The following is a 20,500-nucleotide window of genomic DNA, read 5'->3' on the forward strand; positions in this document are numbered from 1 at the left end:
AGGAACCTCACGTTAATTTCTTACCTACCAGCTTTGGCTTCTGTAAGTCTCTCTTTGCTAGCCCCAACTCCCATAACAGGCTGAAACGGTTTATGCCTGTCTCGGTTTATTTTCTCTTTCAGGACACTCACCACACACCTCCCCTCTGGGTCCCGGGCAGAGACCCACACTGCCACAGGCCTCGCAGGATGGAGGTGGCCAGTCCGGGGTGAGACGGCCTCACAAACGAGGCACCCTGAAGGCACACGAGGCAGCTCAGGGACACGAAGCCACCACCGGGCAGGCCGGTGGCCGCGGCCCATCAGACACCACATCCAGCCCCTCAGGCGGCGGCACACAGACTTGTTCGCACTGAACTAATGCACCCGGGCTCTGAACGCTTAACCCCGAGGGCAGCCTGCGGATCGCCGGGGCGGCGGGAACTAGCCAAGTCACCTCATGGCAAGGCGGGGGCGGGGCCAAGCGCGCGCGGCGCAAGCGAGCTCCCTGCCAGCCGCAGTTCCCTGCCGCGTCCGTCGACCCGCCCCCGCCGCGCGAGAGCCAATGGCGGCTCGAAGCGGCGAGGCGGCGGCCAATCGGCGGTGGCGCGGCGGGCTCCCCGGCAAAATGGCGGCGCCGGTGGGGTGGATGCGGGGCTGTCGTCGTAACTTGCGGCATGCCCGGTAGCCGGCGGAAGGGGTCTTGCCTCAAGCCCGCCGCCCTGAGGAGGCGGAGCGGCGGGGGCGAGGAGCAGCTCACCCGGCGGCGGCCGCCGGAGTCCCCGGCAGAGCCCTCCGCGGAGGACGCGGCTGCGGCCAGCGGCGCGGAAGGCTGTGCGGGCCCGAGCCTGCCCGCGGGGGAGGCGCCGCGCGCGCCCCGGCCGTCGCCGTCGCGGGAGGCGGCGGTGCGCGGCGCTGCAGGTACGGCGGGAGCGGCCCCGGGGCCCTGTCCCGGCCGCCACCGCAGGGGAGGCGGGCCCTGACCGTGAGGAGGGGGCCGGTGCGGGGAACCCCCCGCCTTTCCCCGGCTGCGTGCGCTGGGAAGGGGCTCTTCTTGTCAAGCAGTGATGAAGAGCATCTTCCCGCGGCACATACTTCGAGCTGACTGAGGACGCTCATCCACTCGAGGGGAGGATAAAGTGCTGAAGTGCAGAGCGTCTCCTGAGATGCTTTTCACGTAGCAATTGCATCGTTTAAAATTATTTCTATAGGCTTTCGCATTTGCAGCGTCATTTCTAAAGGGCAGGAGTGACAAGCTGAGCTTCAGACAGTGTCTTCGGTTCACTTAGTGATGTGAGGCAGCCGCAAGCTGTCTTAGAATAGCTATATGACTGCTTTTAACAGTTCTAGCTGACTGGCCCAGTGGGGGAAGTATAGACAAAGGTAGGTTGTGACCCAGAACAGTTTGGGGGCTCATTAAAGTTGTGACCCAAATCAGAATCTGGGTGAAAGACACAGAGCGAGCAAGAATACAAAAGATTCTCCCATATGTGTATACACAGTTTATCTCTCCACATAAGCTGAAATCAATATCCTCTCAAGTAGCAGAATTGACAATTGTCATCCTTATATCAGGTGTTCAGTGTACAGCTGTCAGCTGTAATGCTCTGTTACCTCTGGTGGTGTAACTGATAGATAAGAGTCATACTCTACATTAAATGTATAGTTGTGAACAATTTTCTTATTATAAGTAATGCTAATGAGTGTCAATTTTCCTAACTTAAAGTTCCTAAAGCATCTTATGCCTTCTCCTGTTTTATGTTCTAAGTTATTTTGGCCTTTTATACATTGTTTTTAATGAGAATCATCTCCCTGTTCACACAGAGTCATGTTTGCATAAAACACCAAAGAGATCGTTGAGTAGGAAATCCCGAATACCTACTTTCAGCTCTCCTGTTAACGAAACCGATGTACAGCAAGAAATCTTTTGGGATCCTCATTCACCAATTGCACACGGACTAGGTAATGTTAATAAAATCCGGATTTCAGCGTGCCTATTTGAGGCATGCTGTGGGACTTCACTAAAAGTTATCAAATTTCTTGAAAAAAGGTCCCTTTTTCCCTACAACATCGGGGTAGGTTGTTTGGTTTTGTTAAAAATCCATAAATAACCCATAATTTTTTTCAATGTAGTGCTAAGCTCTGATGTTAACACATATATTTGAATTATCTGACATACACTGCACTTTATAAATTGAATTCTTTTGCAGTTTTTAAGAAGGTTTTTTGTTTGTTTTCATAGGCACTGGAAAAACCAAACAGGCGACCAGTAGATGCGCAGTAGAAATCTCAGACATTGTTAATCGTATCGCTCCTCAGGTAATTCTCACTAAAACAACGCTCTGCATATGCAGTCACCAGACAGATTAGTGTTACAGCCTTAGCGAAGGCTCAGGTTTAGTTACAGTAGTGTGTTTATCCTTAATTACTCTTCAGTTAAAAGGTAAAGAGTTTCTTCACATACCAGGCTTACTTAGCAGTTGTTTTTAAGCATTTTTAATGTTCTTAAATTCTGAAGTACAAGAACAAGACTGAGCTGAGAGACTTCACAATAATATAAACATAGTAACATTGCTTTGGTATTCTACATAATTTGCTTTTTTTACCTTATATCTATGTTCTTGGTGTCTCCCTTTTGCTGTGAACCTGATGTCCACAGCCTGCAAAGTGAAAATAAAAGTACTGGGTTATTCTTTGCTTTTCATTAAGTGCAAGAAGATAACATGTCATTCCTAAAACAGTTATTTAGCTTGCAGAATATGCCAATTTGACAGGGCAATTTAAAATATATTCATTATTTGGCATATTTGTGAGAAATTATATGTAAGAATTAGAAAATCACTGGTAAGGGATGCTACTTCCTTCCTTTTACATGATTATAGCACTATCATAGATGTAAATAACACCAGGATTTTCGAGTATCCGTTGCTTATGTTCTTTTTTCTTAATAATAATAAAAAAAATCTAAGGAAAAAGAAAACCTACAACAAACTACCCTGGTTGTTAGTAAAGTTCAAATTACTTTTGCCTGCTTACATGCAGTAATTTCCTACATCCCATGGCTCTGGCCCTCTAAACAGCTTACCACTGCAGTATTGTATCTCTTCAGTTTCAGAAATCAAATCCAAGGCTCAACTTTGAAGCTCTGGCACAACGCCACTTAATTTCTAAACTTCATTTATTCTTGTTTAAAGGTTCCTTGTATAAATGAGTTGTAATGGAAGAAGTCAGATTTTTTTCCTAGAAGCATACAGAATATGATTTCTTTCAAATTCTTTGATCTGTTAATGCGGTTTTATGTGGCTAAAGACCATGTATCTGAACCAGCTCCTTAGTAGTACAGTAAAGTAAACTAGATCACAGCTTGTGATGTGAATATTGCAGATTATGTGTAAACCTGAAGTAAATAGAGTTAATTAGATTTGAGCACCAAAGTAGAATTCAGTTATTTGAAGTTCCTGTCTTAAATCCATATAACTAAAGTGATCCAATTATCAGTAGACAATATTGTAGTAATCTCACTGAACTTGTATTGGTTTAGCTCCTATCTGCGGCTTTCAACAGATTTGATCCAGTGTCATTGATGTAGCAACTTTAATGCAGGGTGTATGTTTAGTCCAGTCTTTTTCTGAAATCAGATTGCTAAACATTACAAATCTAATCATTCAGGATGAAAAAGCAGGCTGTAATGAAGACTCCCTTTTAGGGACATGGATTGGTGAGGATGCTATTCCCTGTACACCTGGAGTAGTAAAAGTGCGACCTAGGACAAAGTTAAGTTGCACAAGGTAAGTTACAGTTTTGTCTTGCCCATCACAGCTGGGCCTTCATTAAAAAAGGTTATGTGGTGTGCCTTTATGTATAGTGAACCATATAACTGTACATTAGCATACAAAACATTTTTAACTTTGTGCTTGTTATCTCTTCTTAAGGGGTACTTCTTGGGAATTACCAGAAAGAGTGCATGTTAACTGTGCATTGAAAGTGGTAGGATTCAGTCATATTCTCTGCAGTTGTTAAAGGTAGAGAATGAACAGTTCTCTCATACAGTCATTGTGTTGAGCTTTGCTAAACCTTTTTAGAAGGTCTGACTTTCTTTCAATTTTGTTTTGTTTTTTAATCTAGAGATCTTAAAATAAAAAATCCTGAAGAGGAACTCATGAAATTGGCTAAGGAATTTGATAAAAATCTCGTAGAGCTAGATGCTGTTCAGGAACAAGAGAAGCTTGGTCATGACGTTATCCAGACTGCCTCAGAGTCTTCAAATCATTCTAAAGCTGAAGTAAATAGGAAGAACCTGAAATCACTCCTTGGTGAAGTTTCTGAAACAGATACTGTTCTCTCCCAGAAACCAGTTGGACAGAGCACCGGTATCCCTGCTGCAGACCCCTGTCCATCTAGCAGTCAGAAATCTATAGACCTTGAAGCTGAAGTAGCCCTCCATGCTCTTTTTGACTGCTCTACCCAGAAGTGTAGTGGACAGTTGAGCCAAGGACTATCAGATATATCTTTAAATAATAGTTTCCATGAAAATAAAAGCACCTTGGAGGAGGGACACCTTCCTGAGCAACATAAAGACACCCAACCTTGTAATTCAGAGGCATATAAAACCAATATTCTGTGTACACTAGGAAGTGTGAACCAGGCTTTTCCAAAATCTGATACTCACACACGGACCAAAAAACATCCTTTGAAGCCACAGTTAGTGGCTTCCATTAAGCCTGATGGAGCAGTTAATGATGACTTTGATGACTGGGATTCAGATTTTTTGGCAGATGACTCTTTTGTGATGCAAATAACCCAAAATCCTGAATTGATAAGTACTGAAGAAGCACCACCAATTCCTACAAACCCATCTGTGCATGGTTTCAGCAATGCTAGCAGAACGAACGAAAGAAGTAGCCACAATTCAGTTACTTGTTTGGGGAGTGTACATGAATCCAACAGTTTGCAGTTTTCACCTTTGAAACATCCTAGTAAAAACACAACAAATGGTGTAAAATCTCCTCTACGAAAGCCATATAAGACACAAAACTCAAAGACAGAGACCACACCCTTTCATGGCAGAAGTAACACTAAACCAGATAAAATAAATCCTGTTTGGAAGAGTGCCCAAAATAGCGGTTTGAACTATATATCTGTTTCATTGCAATCTGAAGTGAAGGATGGAAGTGAAACTATGCAGCCTAAAAGTGCCTCTCTTCCTGTTTTTCCTTCAAGATCTAATCCTCATAGACAATGGTCTGGAAAACCTGGGAATAACACACATGGTATTTTCTGTGAATCATCCAGTGTTTCTACAAATACGAAACCTAAGGATCTAACTAAGGTGATTAACCAAGCTAATGCAGCTCACTTAAATCAAGTTGAAATATCAAAGAAGTGTTCTCTATCATTTGATGACTGGAATGAACCAAAATTCTCTGATGAGATACTAGATATGTTTTGTGAATCCGATAGTCTATGGGATGCAAATTGTGAGGATGATGAATTGCTGTATCAGGTGTGTGATGATATAGAAAAGCAGACTCAGATCCAGGATGTTAAACAAGGAAATGAAAGAGCTAAAACTATACAAGGAACAAGTATTAATGCCAGATCAAATATTGATAACAGCTTCCCAGAATCTAAACAAGGACTAGCTGATCTCTTGGCACAAAAAACAAATGGAAAACAGGATGCTTTCTCAATAAACGGTTCCTGTAGGGATTTGTCAAAGATTCCACATGGGCTGGCCACAACAGGTCACATAGTGAACTGTAAGAATGTCTCAACTCCTCAAACTGTGATCTCAGGTACTTCCACAGAGTGTAAATACACACTGTCTAAAAACTGTCATCAAGCTGCTTCTGAAGATACTACAAAGACTGTGGCAGGAAAATGGTACAGGTCAAATTCTGTGCCGGCAGGAGAGACTGGTTCTGAAGTAAGTCCTGTTAATGCAGTAAATATTTTTGGTAGCAAAACTCTAGACAGTCCAGATTTTTTGTATAATATGGGGAAGATGCCAAGTAACAGTTCTGGTAACAAAACATCACTTATGCCTTCAAAGTTTAAGTTCCGAAAGACTAATAATTTTCAGGGTGCTCTTCATGTAGGGTCTGAAAAGGCAGGGAGTCATTCTGGCATTGGGATTACTCTGCAGGTTTTGGAAGGAAGCAAGAATCAGGTGAATGTGACTTTGCACAGCAGGCTTGACAATAAGAAGTCACCTTTCAAGAGGCACCTTTCAGAGTCTTTTGCACTGCCGACATCAGGTATTTGTCTTTATTGTATCACTGTTATACTGGTTTGCTTGTTACTGTAATCGGAACGTTAGAAAAATTTATACTGTATTGCACTTAGAACAGGTGTCAATACTCATTCAGTTTAGGTGTTAGTAAATGTTCTAATGAAAATTTGGAGAATATTTTCTCCAAAATAAAACTCTGCTGATGCATCTTTTGAATCCCTGTATTTAAAGACTTTTTCCCATTTTTATTCCACTTCTCTCTCCAGTGACACTTGGAATCACTAGGATCAAATATATGCTGATGCCAGCACTCAGCATATCATATTCTTAAATTGATATTTAAAAACATTGCTGTTTTGATATGTATTAAATGTTGTAGTGTGAATCTGTGCTTTAATTTACAGCTCAGTTTGAAAGCATTAGAAGTTACTTATCTCAGTCATGATGCATAAAACCCCAGTTAATGGTGGGGCAGGGGAAGAAGGCAGCAGGTGATGCAGGATGCCAATTTCCTTTTACTATTGTACACCTAGAAACTGGAACCTCAAATCATTCAGTGGTTCTGAAACCTCAGCCTGTATTGTTGTTTGCTCTGTGGCTAAAGCTGCCAGTGAAATATTCTTGTGTTATCAGTCTAAACACTAACATTTTCTTTCACCTAGAGGGGAGGTCAGTCACTTTTCCATCATCAGGCAACAGTTTGTAATACTCCGTGCACTGCTGTTACATGCTATGGAAATGCAGAACCAGCCAAGTGCCAGTCAGTCCTGTTTTTACTTGATCTCATGGCTTGGTGAAGTTTTTAAGCAATACTAGTTTTGACAAAATGAGCTTTTTGGTGTACTATTACCAACTTCAATTTTCAGGAAGCACTGTTACAAAAACAAAAAAATGAATTCCTGCAAAATATCAGCCAGCTTTATTTGAAGTATCAGTATGTTATCTCTGTTACTTCCTCAGCAAAGAAGCAGATAAATGGAAAGTAGCAATTTAGAATGCTAAAGGGGAAGGGAGGGGAGATGACTAGTCATTCTCAGGAATGTTCTAGAGAATAAAGGAATGACAATAGTATAAATTTGCTTTACAGATAAACAGTAACTGTTCTTACCTTCAATTTTTTTGGTGAAAGGACGTTGCTGTAACAAAAACATGGATGTTAAGTAATGCTTTCAAAAACTGATAAATATTTTTTCATGGACACCTGTTTTAAGAAGCAAACAGACCTTTTATTTATTCAGTTTGAAAGATTACTTATTAAAAATACATTAATTGAAAAATTGGTGTATAAAACCAGTAAAATTCTTGGTATGTGCAGGGAGTGTTCCTGTTGGTTGCACTGAGGTCAGGATTTTATTGCATGGGAATTTATAGTTCTGTATCACAACATATAAAATACTATGGCTAGCTATCATGTTCCTGTCTCCTTTGCCAATTTTTATTGCTACTTTTGACCTTTTTTCAACCTTTCTGGCTTTATTTGTGTGACACCTGTACTGTATCTGACCCCTGTGTCTATACCATCTCCATGCCCATATCTCTGCCTAACTCACTAAATTGTAGAGCCCTTTTCACTCTGATAGCCTTAATGTTCTTAACCCATCGCCATCTCCTGTGTTGACTCCTGATGTCACAAGGTTCACCTGAAGGGCAGCCAAGTAAAATTTCCTTGAAGCAAACGTCTGCATCCCAGTATTTTCATTGGGGGGTAGTAATCGGTACCACTACAAAGGTCATGCATCTTATCCCCCCTTCCTGCCTTGGGGACAGGAGGGGACAGGATAGATGAGCCATTTTTAACTTGGGTGCTTGGTATGTTAGAATAGTGTGCTCTTGCCATAGATCTTCAAACATTGAAAACAGATAAGTTAAAATACATATTGAACAACCTTGAAGGCTCCTAATACGTGTTTTTTACTTACAGTGTCTGTGGTGGAGAATAAAACCAGAAAATGTTCTCAAGAGGAGATTGAAAGAAAAAAGCAAGAAGCTCTTGCACGAAGAAAATCCAGAATGCAGGCATACGTTAAAGATGCCTGAATTTGGAGTTTGTCTATTGAGTAAGTTCTGGGGAGGGAAATACTGTAATGCTGGAAGACACTTTTTAAATCCTGTTCACAGCTACCGACAGCAAGCTTTTCCTGTTTCTCAATTTAAAACAATCTTGACCTGCACTAATACTCTGGTGGTATTAACTCTTAATTAAAAACTATCAGTTGTAAACGTGTAGTTCCAAACTACCTTCAGCACAGTGAAGATTGTGCTGAGTTCACGTACTGTTGTGTATTGAAATTGTATAGTCTGAAAATCACCAGAGCATGAAAGCATTTGTATACACACCTAAATACATGTTGAAAACAGACTGTATGTGTTTCGGCTGTATTTCTCTTATTGCAAGTATTTTAATTTCTAAGACTCTCAAGTACACTCAGACTAAGAAAACATTTGTTCTCAGGTAGAAGAAAGTTTTTAAGTTCTTGTTTAAAGAAAGTACAATCTAGAAAACATCCAGTATTGGAAACCTAATGGAAATGAACAGGATTTGGAAAGTGTGCTCAGTTTGTCTTCGCTACCTTAGGTAAGAATTGTACATAGCAAAGGAAAATTTTAATATAAAGGTTTCATAATGTGAAAAAAGCATCCTGAAAATTATGTTTAATTTTTTTTTTTTTTTTTTTCATTTTTTAAATTCCCTTCATGAAGAGTTAGGAATACTCCAGCTGACAAAATTGGATCACCTCTGTCTAAATGTGAGTTACCCAGCTAACTAAAAAAGGTAGCCTATGTCATTTTACCAAACCTTGCGCAATATATAATACATCAGATGAAATCTCAACAGCTATGAATCAGTTTAGCCTTATGGGTTGTACATATTTTTCTAACTAAAGGCTGTTAAAACATAAAAATGCAATGTCATGTCAGCTTAACAGGGGCTGATAGAATTTTTTATGTGATAGATGGGTGCAGAGCTCAAACTGCAAAAACTGCCTGTGGGTAAGCTGCAAGATATTTTTCAACTGAGAAATGCTTATATGTAAACATATGACACTGAAAAGTGACTGTAATTTTTCTTTGTAAATAAATAACTTTGAAATGTACCAAAGGTTAGAGGAAGCTTTTGGTTTCTGTAGTATGTGCCATTTTTGTAACTGCTAAAAATGTAAGTACTGTATATTTGTAAAGCATCATTAAAAGTTTTTTACATTTTTCTAGTCTGTTCTGGAAAATACTGTACTACAGAAGCTGGTAAAAGGGAGTGATACGGGAATTCTGTATGGTCTTTACCTGAACATCTTTTCTTGGTGATTTACCCAGTTATTCCATGCCTCAGTTTTCTACCTGTTGTGGTGACAAAGTGCTTCCTTTAATCCATTTAAACTAGAAATCCTTGTTGGAGGAACTGGTTCTACACACAACCAGGTGCAGTAGAGTCACGAAATACTCAGCTATACTGGTTTTCAAACTAATTAACTTGCTTTTGTATTAACCACCATTCTTGGTGTTAGTTGGTTGATTATGAAGTCAAATTCCCAAGTCCACTGAAAAGGGTGATGGTGTCCAATAAACATTGCTTACAGTCTGTTACTGCAGCTCCCTGTCCTTCAGCCGTGCAATACACAATGAGTTGGATCAGCTTATTGATCTGACTGAAACTTAACCCCCAAAAAATGTTTTCAGCTTTTCAAAGCACTTCATTATAGAATCATAGAATGATTTGGGTTGGAAAGGACCTTAAGATCACCCGGTTCCATCCCCCTGCCATGGGCAGGGACACCTTCCACTAGACCAGGTTGCTCAAGGCTCCTCCCAGCCTGGCCTTAAACACTGCCAGGGATGGGGCAGCCACAGCTTCTCTGGGCACCCTGTGCCTGGGCCTCACCACCCTCATAGTGCAGAAGTTCTTCCCCATATCCAACCTGAACTTCCCCTGTTTCAGTTTAAACCCATTACCCCTTGTCCTATTGCTAAAATCCCTGATGAAGAGTCCTCTTTGGCATTCTTGTAGGCCCCCTTCAGGTACTGGAAGGCTGCTATGAGGTCTCCACGCAGCCTTCTCTTCTCCAGGCTGAACAGCCCCAACTTCCTCAGCCTGTCTTCATACGAGAGGTGCTCCAGTCCCCTGATCATCCTCGTGGCCTCCTCTGGACTTGTTCCAACAGTTCCATGTCTTTTTGATGTTGAGGACACCAGAACAGTTCACAATACTCCAAGTGGGGTCTCACAAGAGCAGAGTAGGGGGGGCAGAATCAGCTCCTTCAGCCTGCTGATCACACTTCCTTTGATGATAATATAACATGAAATAGCAAGACTCCATGTTGTCTTGTCAAGCCTCTGGTGGCAGTGTTCAGGTAGTTTATAAAACAGAAGATCTGCATGTCCAGGTGACAAATAAATGTGTGGCTGTTGTGAAAATTTTATCCTGAATGTAGTTTGATCTGTGCATGTGAGTGATCTGCTTGTATTCGTGGTGTTCAAGGAAAATCGAAACTGTAACTTGCCAGATGCAATATTAGCCAAGAAAGTGGCAATGAAATAAAAGGCTTCTACTATCAGTATGAAACATGAGAGTTATAAACCTGGCTTTTAAGGTACTGATACATAAGAATGTCAAATCTTATCGAGAAAGATAAAAATTAAGCTTTTGCTAGGACAGTGTTTAGCTTATCACCCTTCCCTCCCTAGGGTTTTTCTCTAGAAATAATTTGTAAAGGAACCAGGATAATTTTTGTTTTCAAGGATAACATGGTTAATTATACTCCTGATTTGAGAAGATGAGCTAACTGGAAAGGAGGGACCTGTTGTGGGTGCTGGAGAGTATTTTTTTTAGGAAGGTTTCATTCTCTGATGCTAAAGGACTAACTGTTACTCAGGTTTGAAACTGGGATAAATAGTAGATACATAACATGAAATAGAGGCTAAGCATGTTATGGCTACCAAAGGTCAGCATGCAAAGTGACAGTGCCTGACTGCTTGCTGCTATGTGTCCTTATCACACACAAAGTTTAAAACCAGCTTACTCCTCTTCCAGGTGATGCTGATTTTCTGAGCACCCAGGATAGAAAGGCCTTGGAGGTTTGGAGCTTCTCAACTAAAATGCTACCACTGCTCTCCCTGTGAAAGCAGGGTAAGAATATATACTGGCTCATCTTTTAACACAAGCCTCTAACCATCCTTATATCCTGACTTTAAAAGAAGATTTTAATATATGACAAGGAGAATTCTGTTGCCATGAGAGGTGTGGAAAGGACTCTTTGCAAACTTCCCAGGTGGAGGAAGACACAAACTACTTTCTGCCCAATTACTGTCACTTGTTTACTTATGTAGCCAAGTACTTCCGACGTGCTGCTTAACCATATCTAAAGAACCTGTTTGCTGATCAGTGTGAAATACAGTGTACAGCAAATGCATGCTTTGCCCTCTACCATTACACTGATTGTAACAGAAGGGCTTTATTTTTTATTTTACTTTTCATAAATACCTATTTTTAGCATAGATATTATGCTTCAAGGCCTATAATTTTTTTTTTTTCTTAAATGTTACCTTCCAAATAAAAATCCCAAGTTCTTGGGATCATGGTTTCATAACTGATGTCCAGACAAACAAGATTTTTTTGGTCACATGCTGACCATCCCCAAACGTCCTACCATCCCATTTCTCAGTTAACAAACTGAATAGAGTTACTTCTTTTTGTGACTCAGTGCTTTTCAAAACAGAGAAATAATGTAATGCATTAAAATTAAACCATTACTGTACTATTTTATTAGGCAAATTTGATAAAAGTGAGAAGCTTAGAGAAATACTTTAACCCATACAGTTTCATTGTTAGAGTCAGTGCAGACAGAAGGTTCATTAGTGCTTAGAAATAGTTACAAAGAAGAACCTGTGCAATATCAAAATAAAATCCCATAAGGTAGGAATTTTTGCCTTTAGAAAGATACGTATTCATAGTAATTGGCCAGAAACATCAAAAGATTTAGTAGAAATCTAGTGAAAAACTATGTCTTAAAAGAGTACATGCCACAGAACTTGTTCGTTTAGAGTGCCTGTGCTGTAACTGCTAGTCTTGCCCTTCACCTCTTCCTGCTATGCTGGCATCAGCAGGGTGCTGGACATGGACCCAGCCCAGCACACAGGGCAGCATACTGCTGTTGACAGCATTGCAAACATGAGGAGTTTAACCTCTGCCTAATTCTGGAACATCTGGATATTAAAGCCAGCAATGCAGCAGGGGTGTAAGTAGAGCTAGCTTGGTGCCTCCTAACCTGAGAGGCACAGGTTAGACCTAGAGTCATTTCAGGGGCTCTTATGGCAGTCAGTGATGCCGAGAGGACAATTCAGATGATAGGTGCCTGAGCTACATTTCATATGTGCTCAGCTTTACATCAGCAAAAGCAGCCATCTATCTAACAGGTATTTCAAGGACGTGGTACTGGGCCTAGACAGCCACTCTGCTGTACCTGGGCAGCCAACAGCTTCGGAGAACAGATGAGAACTACAAAAGCACCTGCTCCTTGCTCTCATTACATTCCCTGTTCCTCACCACTGTGGAAGGAAGCTAAGTGGCAGCCTCATGACCCCACAGATTTTACAGGTTGGGCTCTCTGTCCCTCATGCTTCCTGGTAAGTCTTTGGTGCTCCACTGATACTGCATGTTCCTCGATCATGCAGTCTTTTGTCTGACTGCTTGCCACAGACAACAGATCTCCATTAGGAAAGTAGCTACATTATTTTAATTAATTAAAACACATGTACGCATAAGAAGTTTTGTATTTCAATAGCTGACATTTCACTAAGAAGCCACATCTTCCTCCAGGCAGAACAGACCTATACGAATAGTAACAACAATCTTAAATACATTCTAAATTAAATTATGACTGTCATGTTTCATTATAAATTAATTTATGACTGTTTGCTTAAGCACTCATTTTCATTTCATTCAGAGCATAGTAATTTTTTACATGAGCAGAGCAATCAGTGAGCTTAAGTTTAAATATGAATGGAATTCCAGTATGTTCCCATACCTAAGTATAGTTTTTATCCCACGGATATTGATGCATTTCACGATGAGTGATGTTACTTGCTAAAATCCAAGGATTATCTTTTTCAAGTAAAAAATGTGGTGAATTATTTTCTTTCTTTTAGGAAAAGCAGATACTAAGATATGATCAGATAAAGGTTTGTTCATCATTATTTTCCTTATCTGCATCTAAAATTATGTGCTGTGGAATATACATACATACATTCACACCCTTCCAGGTCATGCTGGTGAGAGATCACATATAAAGCATTTGAGAAATCTAGTAATACTGGGGTTTTATTGTGTTGTATCAGATTTTCAGAGGCCAGCATCCAGCAGCTCTTCAAATTTTGGCTTATAAAGGCACAATTAATCTTTGGGCTGCAATTCAGGAATAGCAATGTAATCTTTCTTATACTATGTGTACCACTTATTACATCTAGACCTTTATACCCAGAGGAATAACAGATGAATTCATTGATTATATCTTTTTAAGCCTAAAAAGAGCTACAATTTGTCAGGAAAGAATAGCTGGAAGCAACAGATAGTGACCTAAATAGTAGAATTCCAAAGATAAAATAGAAGAAAATGAACACAAATGCTTCATTGTTTGAGAGCTGTATTGTCTGCAACACACTCCAGTGAATCCAGTGTTTGTGGAAGAGGCCAAGGCAGATAGAATCTGTGGAGCTAAAAATGACAGCCTGAGTAAGTAGCCATCAGAGATGAAGCCAGGGAGACTCTGGCAATTGTGCTGTAAATCATAACTGCAATATTTGTTCAAAGCTCCAGTTACTATGCACACCGGCGGTTTTGCCAGAGCAGTCAGAAAAGTCCTGCCTCATAAAACACTTAAAGATATCGAATGTACTGTTCTTGTGGACCTAAATATAAATTTCTGACTGTTGTCTGGGTGTAATGTCAGTGTGGTAGCTGGCAAACCATTAAGGGCCCGATTCTACTTCGCAGCAATTCCCTTAAAGCACTGGAGGTAATGGAGTGACTCAGGCGAAAGAAAAATCTAGCCCATGCATTTCATTATTGTAAGTAGTTGTTGGTTTTAGCACATAAATCTAGTAAAAGAGCATTGCATTTATCGTAAATTGTTATTGTTTATGCACATTTTCAAAGTTTTTGAGGAAAAGGTTGCATTTATGCATACCTTTTAAAAGCCGCAGTTAACAGCTTTCACCTCAAACACTGTAGTTAACAGAGGCGAGGAGAGGACTACAGGATTTATAGATTTCCTTTTTAATGAGGCTGTCTGCCCTTTGCAGCTTGTCCTTGCTAAAGGAAAAACTTGATTCAGGTTTTAACCCTGGAAAATGAGGACCCATGTAGACATGGGAAGGAAGCTTTGCACTCGTTGCCATGCTCTCCGTGAACAGATGTCCAAATAAAATATTATATACTGAGCACAGCAGTTTAGGTCTGGGGTGTGATTTTTTCGAGGGAGCTGAGCAGGGTGGGATTTCTTACATGCCTAAAGCTGAGCATATGTTGGGCATGTTTTGCAGAATCATGGCTGTAGGGCCAAGTGTCTAAGGAGGCTATTTAAGCACCCGGGGAAGTTACTACTGGGGAATCACACTGGTGACTCTCGGTGTCAAAAAGAGCTTGATGAATAGTTGTTTTTAAATATCCCATTGGATACTCAGCTGAACCTGTGGGTTTTAAGAGACCTGCAGAAAGCTCAACCTCAATGACAAACAAAAAAAAACTGACATAAAGAAAGGAAGAAAAATGTGTTCTCTGAGGCTTCTGTAACACTTCGGAAACATTCGAGTAGGTGAAGTACTGCCTTCAGCAATGACTTGGAAAGGAGGTTGGTTGGCTGGGGGTTTTGGGGTTGTTTGTTTCTTTCTTTAATTACCTCTCATATTCTCCAGAAAACAAGCAACCAACCAACATATATGCTTGGAAATAGGACAAATTTGAATTCCTGTATTCCTGGTTGCTTCTTATAGGACGCACTCTACCTGGGTAAGGCCAGATGTTTCTGTAAACCCCAATGCTTGTAAATGAAGATGACATTAACCCAAATAACTATTTTGTTATTGAACTTAAACAGGTGCTAGTGATGAATAAATGAAACCAAATTTTACAGAAGGACTATGTTTTCTGTATCACTTGCTCAGTTTTCAGCATACTGACTTGTGTGATTTCAATGCAAGCCACTCATCAGAAGTGGCAATCAAGTCAGCAAAGCCCTCAATTTCCAACATACAACATCAGAGGAACCCAGAAGCTTTTCCGTTTGTTTTTAATGCCAGGTTTCCAACCAGTACTAAGAAAGAAAAAGAAAGCTATGCTTGTTTATGGGCTGAGGGCAAGGTCTCACAGACTCAATTTTTCTACAATTTTCTCCCAGGTCACAAAGGCTGACCTAGGCCCTTCATACAATACAGCCATCCAAATCTCATATGGGCTTTTTGGAGACTCCTTGGTGCTTTTTTCCTCTCCATCCCTTGGTAACTGCAATCCCTCAATGACTGATGATGTGGGTCGTTAAGTGTGCTCTGTAGATCTAACTAGGAATCATGGCCTATTAAAGCTTCCACAACAACCAGACTCCTACTCTTTTATGGGAGACTGGAGCTATCTGCTAAGTTTCAAATTTACATTTACTTTTAGTTTGATCTTTAACTCTGGTATCTTCTACAGTGTAAGTCATCCACGACTGACATTTCAGGATCCCAAGTTTGATGTGTTAAAGCTGTACAATCTATAATCTCTGGATGGTATTGGGGGGGAAGGGGGGGGGATACTTGGACTGCTGCTAACAGATATGTGCAGGGCGAATGAGAACAGCAAGTTCATATACGCTGTACAGCAATCTATGCATGTGAAATTTCTGAAAGGCTCCTCATCACCGATAAAAAATTTCTATAGATCAAAAAAGTCTGAATACACTTCACTGGAGTGTCAAATCTTGACAACAGAACACATTAAAAAGAGTCTGGCCAAGTGACAGCTTTCTAATAGATAACCATAGAGATATGAAGACAAGTTGGAGGACAGCCTGTAGGAAGAGTTATGGAGGTGAATGGAAAGAAATTTGAAGGTGGTTTGAGATAATGTCAATTGGTGTAGACCAGATAAAGAGAGACCCTTTTTCATGTTCTTGAGTAAGTTTGAGGCACCAACAAAACTACATAAAACACCTGTTAGTTATAAAAATGTCAAATAAGCACGCATTTGGGAAATGGAGAGATTTAAACATTCATGAAAGGGTGAGAGACATTCTTGGAAGACACATCGGATATCTTTGTCATCTCAGCAATTTGCCTGTCTGTGTTCCAGAAAGAACACAAGTAATCTTGTGAGCACTGAAAGGCATCAAGACTGATTTCCTACAGATTAACTAATGGACTTTCAGAAAGATGCAAGCTCCAACTGAAGCGTTTGTGGTTGAGTCCCCTAGAATGAGAACCCAGTGTGGATTCTCTAGGGACTAATAAGAACAAATGCACACCTGAGCTTTTCTGCAGATACAGGGATTTTTTTGAGACTTTCTCTTCCATTATCCCACCCAGTTTCATCAAGCTCTTGAAAAATGCCATTCTTTTTAGACTCTCCAAAGAACTGACCTTTCTCTCCCCCAGTATACACAGTGAAATTTCCCCATCCTTTCCCTTTATTGGTGGTGCTGTTCCCATAATGGCTTGAGCACATACAAGGAAAGATTACTTCCACCCCCCAAACTTGCCTAATTTTTGTTATTCACAGGAAGTCAGGTGGTTGATTGATTAATTAATAAGTAATTTGATGTTATTTCTGACCTAGGAATGAGAAGATGGGAGAGGGCCTACGACTTTCATTCCTTGATGAGTCTTGTGTGGAACCGTGTGCTTTTCCTCATGTCATGGTCGATCAGCTACCTTAATGCTGATAGAAGCCACTGCCAGTTTGCTTGCTTGTAACAGCTGAAACCATTGGACCTGCCCTGTTATATGTATGTATGAATATTTTAATTAATTTTCTATACAAGAACATTCATCAGCTAAAATCAAGAAGTAAATCTATTTTTAACTGAAGTTAGCTTCAGTATTTACTGCAACTTAATGACAACTTGAGACAAGAATTTAATTACATGGAGTCAGCATACCATATATATTGTAAGGATGTACCACGGGACTTATTCTGAAGTGTAATTTAGAGTGTAACTTTTAGACTGCTCCTCACTATGAACTTAAATCTAAATATTTCCACTGATGGAGCACATTCTTCAAAACTGATTACAAAAGTAGCCACAGGACTAATGGAGGCTTACTATAATTTTATGTGTTATGGTATAAATGACTTGCAAGAACACTCTTGGGAAGTTATACTGTAATTTAATATCTTTAAAGCTAAAAAGTGCTAAGGAAATGTTTTTGCATGGGGGCCTACATTTTCCTCTTAGTGCTACCTAGAAATGCATCTTTTTGTAGGACAGTTTTGTATCCCTTGCAATTCACATATCACGTCTTGACAATATACTGACATGTTGTACTGTGCTTCACAGAAACGGCCTCCCTGAGGAGTGGAACACAGACAAGGACTCGGGAGACCAAGCTGTTCCTTCCCCCTGCTCCCTGCTGGCTTTGCACATGCTGACCTCTAGGAGGTTTACACAAAGACCAGTAATGGCTTCCTTGTTCACCCTTACCCTGCCTTTTGCCTGGCATCACTCACGATGTTGTGGAGAGCAGGAGGTGTTCTCAAATGTCTGTATTTTAGGGCCTTGCCATGAAAATGCCACACCACCTTTGCAGCTGAGTCCCACCACAGGGAGATGTGAGTTACCGCAGTGAATACGCAGAAACTATCTATGTTCAACAGTCTAGCCATACAACTGAATTCTTATTTACACTGACCTTACTTTACTGCAGTAAGAACTGTTGCTCTGCGACAGTACCCTAGGCCTTGCTTACGTAAGGCTGCTGTTCACTGTTTAACAAACCTATTTCAATAAGAGAATGGCTAACATCAATCCCTGACTAAACAATTTCTAGAAGAAGAAATAGGTAAGTCAGCACAACGCTTTTGGGTAGATGAGGTTTATTCTGGGACGTAACTGCTTAAAGATGCAGACACAAATGAAATGGGCTACATCAAAACACAAAGGGGTCTTCTTCACTACTTAATTATCTGGTGTAGTGACATTGTAGCGGATGTTATTTGTAGATCTTCATTTAGGTAAAAATAGCTATATGGCAGATTGCTATGGCAGCATTCTATTATAAGGTTATGCCAGGCACATGGTCAAGGATGTTTCTACTTTATAGACAGGCATGCTATCTCCTAAGTGCTCCAAAGGCATCTAAAGTAAGATTTACATCCACACCGTGCCCTAACAGTTCCACAGGAACTCTAACTAGCCATGAGTAAGTAAGGCCCATAACCAAAAATGCTGAGCAGCACCTCAGCTGGTGTAAATTGTCATAGTTCCTCTGTGGAGCTGGAGACACTTTACACAACTGGAGGATTTGTTCCTCTGAATGTGCAGAAAGTCGACCTCCAATACATAAAATGTCCTTGCACACAGGAACGCACAGACTTTCTTTTGAGCTCCATGGGAAACTTGTGATTTCTCACTCCAGCCCCACAGGTGTGCTTCGCCTTTTATTGGTCAAGGTCGGTATTTGCAATGGTCCACTGGGTAACAGAGATGCCTTTTAAAGTTCCTTTCTAAGGTATATTCTAAACGTGTCTGGAAAAATTTACCTGCAGCTGGAATTGCACTGGGCAATCCGCACAGGTTTTCATTGCTCTTAGATGAATGCAGTACTATATGGCAACCACTGCTATGCTGAAGGGAGCATGAGGTTTAATTAGTCCCGATCGGCTCAGAGGCCAGGAATTTTCAGTAATTAACTTGCACCTAAACGTAATCATGCAGATGTATCCAAACCAATGTTGTGATGGAGACGGGCAGGACTAGGGCCTGGCTGTCAAGTGACCGCCAGCTGGGCCATTTGTCATCACACAGACAGCTGTGAGAAAAGAGAAGATGAAAGACTTTGTGCCACAGAGCCACAGCGGAGGGACAGTGGTCACCTTTGGATTTCCTGGACTGAAGAGAAGCTTTGAACACAGTCAGAGGTCGAAGAAATCAGAACTGCAAGGTTTCCAGAGGAAAACCTTTCCTACACCAGCTAAAATGAATCTGCACAGTGAATGGGTTACAGGACAAGAAAGGTGCAACAGGGGGATACGCAGTGACCCCAGCCATTTAATATGATGTGGTTTCCTGTAGTGGGAGTGTTTTGGACACAGTGAAGTTTGTGGTAGTGGATACATGAAAGCAGGCTGAAGATCTAAATCTGGAGCTTTTCATTCATTTCTCTGTAGCTGTCACCACTTAAGACCTTCAGCTCTAGACCTTGTTCTATCACAAAAAGAGAGTCAGTCACAGAACACAGGATATAGTGGTCTGACCTGAAGTCGAAGGGCAGCCTTGTATGAGCTGAAAATGACTCCCTCCTCTCCAGGAAGAGTCAAGGCTTGCACAGCCCCCATATCATGATACCAAAGAATGAAACTTTTTTGTAGCGCTTTGTAGCATTATATACTCTCCCAGTATCAGAGGGAATATTTCTAATAATCTTGCTTAATGGTCCACACACAGAAGTATTTTGTTATTTCTGTCCAGGGAGTTTAGTCAACACACTCCTCCAGCACTCCTTTTAGGTTGGCTGAGGGAACTCTGCAGGGTAAAATACAAACCTATGCAAAAAATTCACCCTGCTCTATTAAGCTCACTGAGATAACCTTGTTCTAACTCCTACACAGCCTCAGCCGTAACAACTCAACCAGTAAAACTTGCAGTTCTGTGTAGCAATGCTTGCCGAGTCACAAGTAATTGTGTGTACCAAGAACTCCCCACCTGACTTTTAATGCAAATCTTTCAAAACAGCAGCCAGCAGAGCTTGCAACTCCTGCTTTCAGCTTTGCTCCAGGCTTCAAAGTATTCACTGTTTTCTTACGTTTCCCCCCCAAGTGCAATCATTCCATTTCTCAGTATAGCGATTATTCTTAAGAACAATGTATTGTGGCAGGATGAGCACCATCCATGCACTACAAACACAAGTACCTATCACCACTCTACTGGTCCCACAGGCTCCAGGTAACACGATGGACGTTAACTGACTTCACCAGGGCTGTGACTGGGCATGAGAAAAGAGACTGCATTAACGGACCTCTGGCCAGTATCACAGGTTTTGTTGCCTGCATGACTGAGAGAAAAGGACAGTTCAGAGTTTAGAGATGAGTTTTTAATGGAAGACTTCA

The 20,500-nt window shown here is 40.9% G+C and overlaps 1 protein-coding gene and 1 long non-coding RNA gene across 10 annotated transcripts in view; one reads left to right on the forward strand and one right to left on the reverse strand.

Moving 5' to 3' along the window:
* Positions 1-567: 567 nt before the first annotated feature.
* Positions 568-14,268, forward strand: ETAA1 (ETAA1 activator of ATR kinase). 8 transcript variants are annotated; one of them, XM_057423358.1, is made up of 9 exons: positions 568-899; positions 1,803-1,940; positions 2,221-2,297; positions 3,648-3,766; positions 4,104-6,235; positions 8,132-8,267; positions 9,421-9,509; positions 11,237-11,332; positions 13,351-14,268. In XM_057423358.1, the coding sequence occupies exons 1-6, from the start codon at positions 656-658 to the stop codon at positions 8,245-8,247; spliced, it is 2,826 nt and encodes a 941-aa protein (XP_057279341.1). In that variant the 5' UTR covers positions 568-655; the 3' UTR covers positions 8,248-8,267; positions 9,421-9,509; positions 11,237-11,332; positions 13,351-14,268. The 8 variants fall into 8 exon arrangements, with proteins under 8 accessions (XP_057279341.1, XP_057279346.1, XP_057279344.1 ...); XM_057423363.1 differs by having other exon boundaries at positions 14,195-14,268; XM_057423361.1 differs by lacking the exon at positions 9,421-9,509 and having other exon boundaries at positions 13,351-13,473; positions 14,195-14,268.
* Positions 14,269-15,982: 1,714 nt separating this feature from the next.
* The window catches only part of LOC130606812 (uncharacterized), a 48,447-nt gene continuing 43,929 nt past the window's right edge, over positions 15,983-20,500 (reverse strand). For both annotated transcript variants that reach the window (XR_008974062.1, XR_008974061.1), the window contains exons 4-5: positions 18,935-19,091; positions 15,983-17,171 (exon numbers count right to left, since the gene is read on the reverse strand). This is a non-coding gene — a long non-coding RNA (uncharacterized LOC130606812). The remainder of the gene's footprint in view (positions 17,172-18,934; positions 19,092-20,500) is intronic.

This window comes from Pezoporus wallicus, unplaced genomic scaffold (assembly GCF_028554395.1).
Source record: "Pezoporus wallicus isolate ANWC-B61680 ecotype Strahan unplaced genomic scaffold, APGP_CSIRO_Pwel_v1 contig_4191, whole genome shotgun sequence".
Classification (NCBI taxonomy): domain Eukaryota; kingdom Metazoa; phylum Chordata; class Aves; order Psittaciformes; family Psittacidae; genus Pezoporus; species Pezoporus wallicus.

Bases quoted from the DNA above. Each gene is read 5' to 3' on its own strand.
- ETAA1 (XM_057423358.1), top strand. From the start codon at position 656: ATGCCCGGTAGCCGGCGGAAGGGGTCTTGCCTCAAGCCCGCCGCCCTG. The intron at 3,767-4,103 runs GTAAGTTACAGT...TTTTTAATCTAG, and splicing joins ACAAAGTTAAGTTGCACAAG to AGATCTTAAAATAAAAAATC. The intron at 6,236-8,131 runs GTATTTGTCTTT...TTTTACTTACAG, and splicing joins TTTTGCACTGCCGACATCAG to TGTCTGTGGTGGAGAATAAA.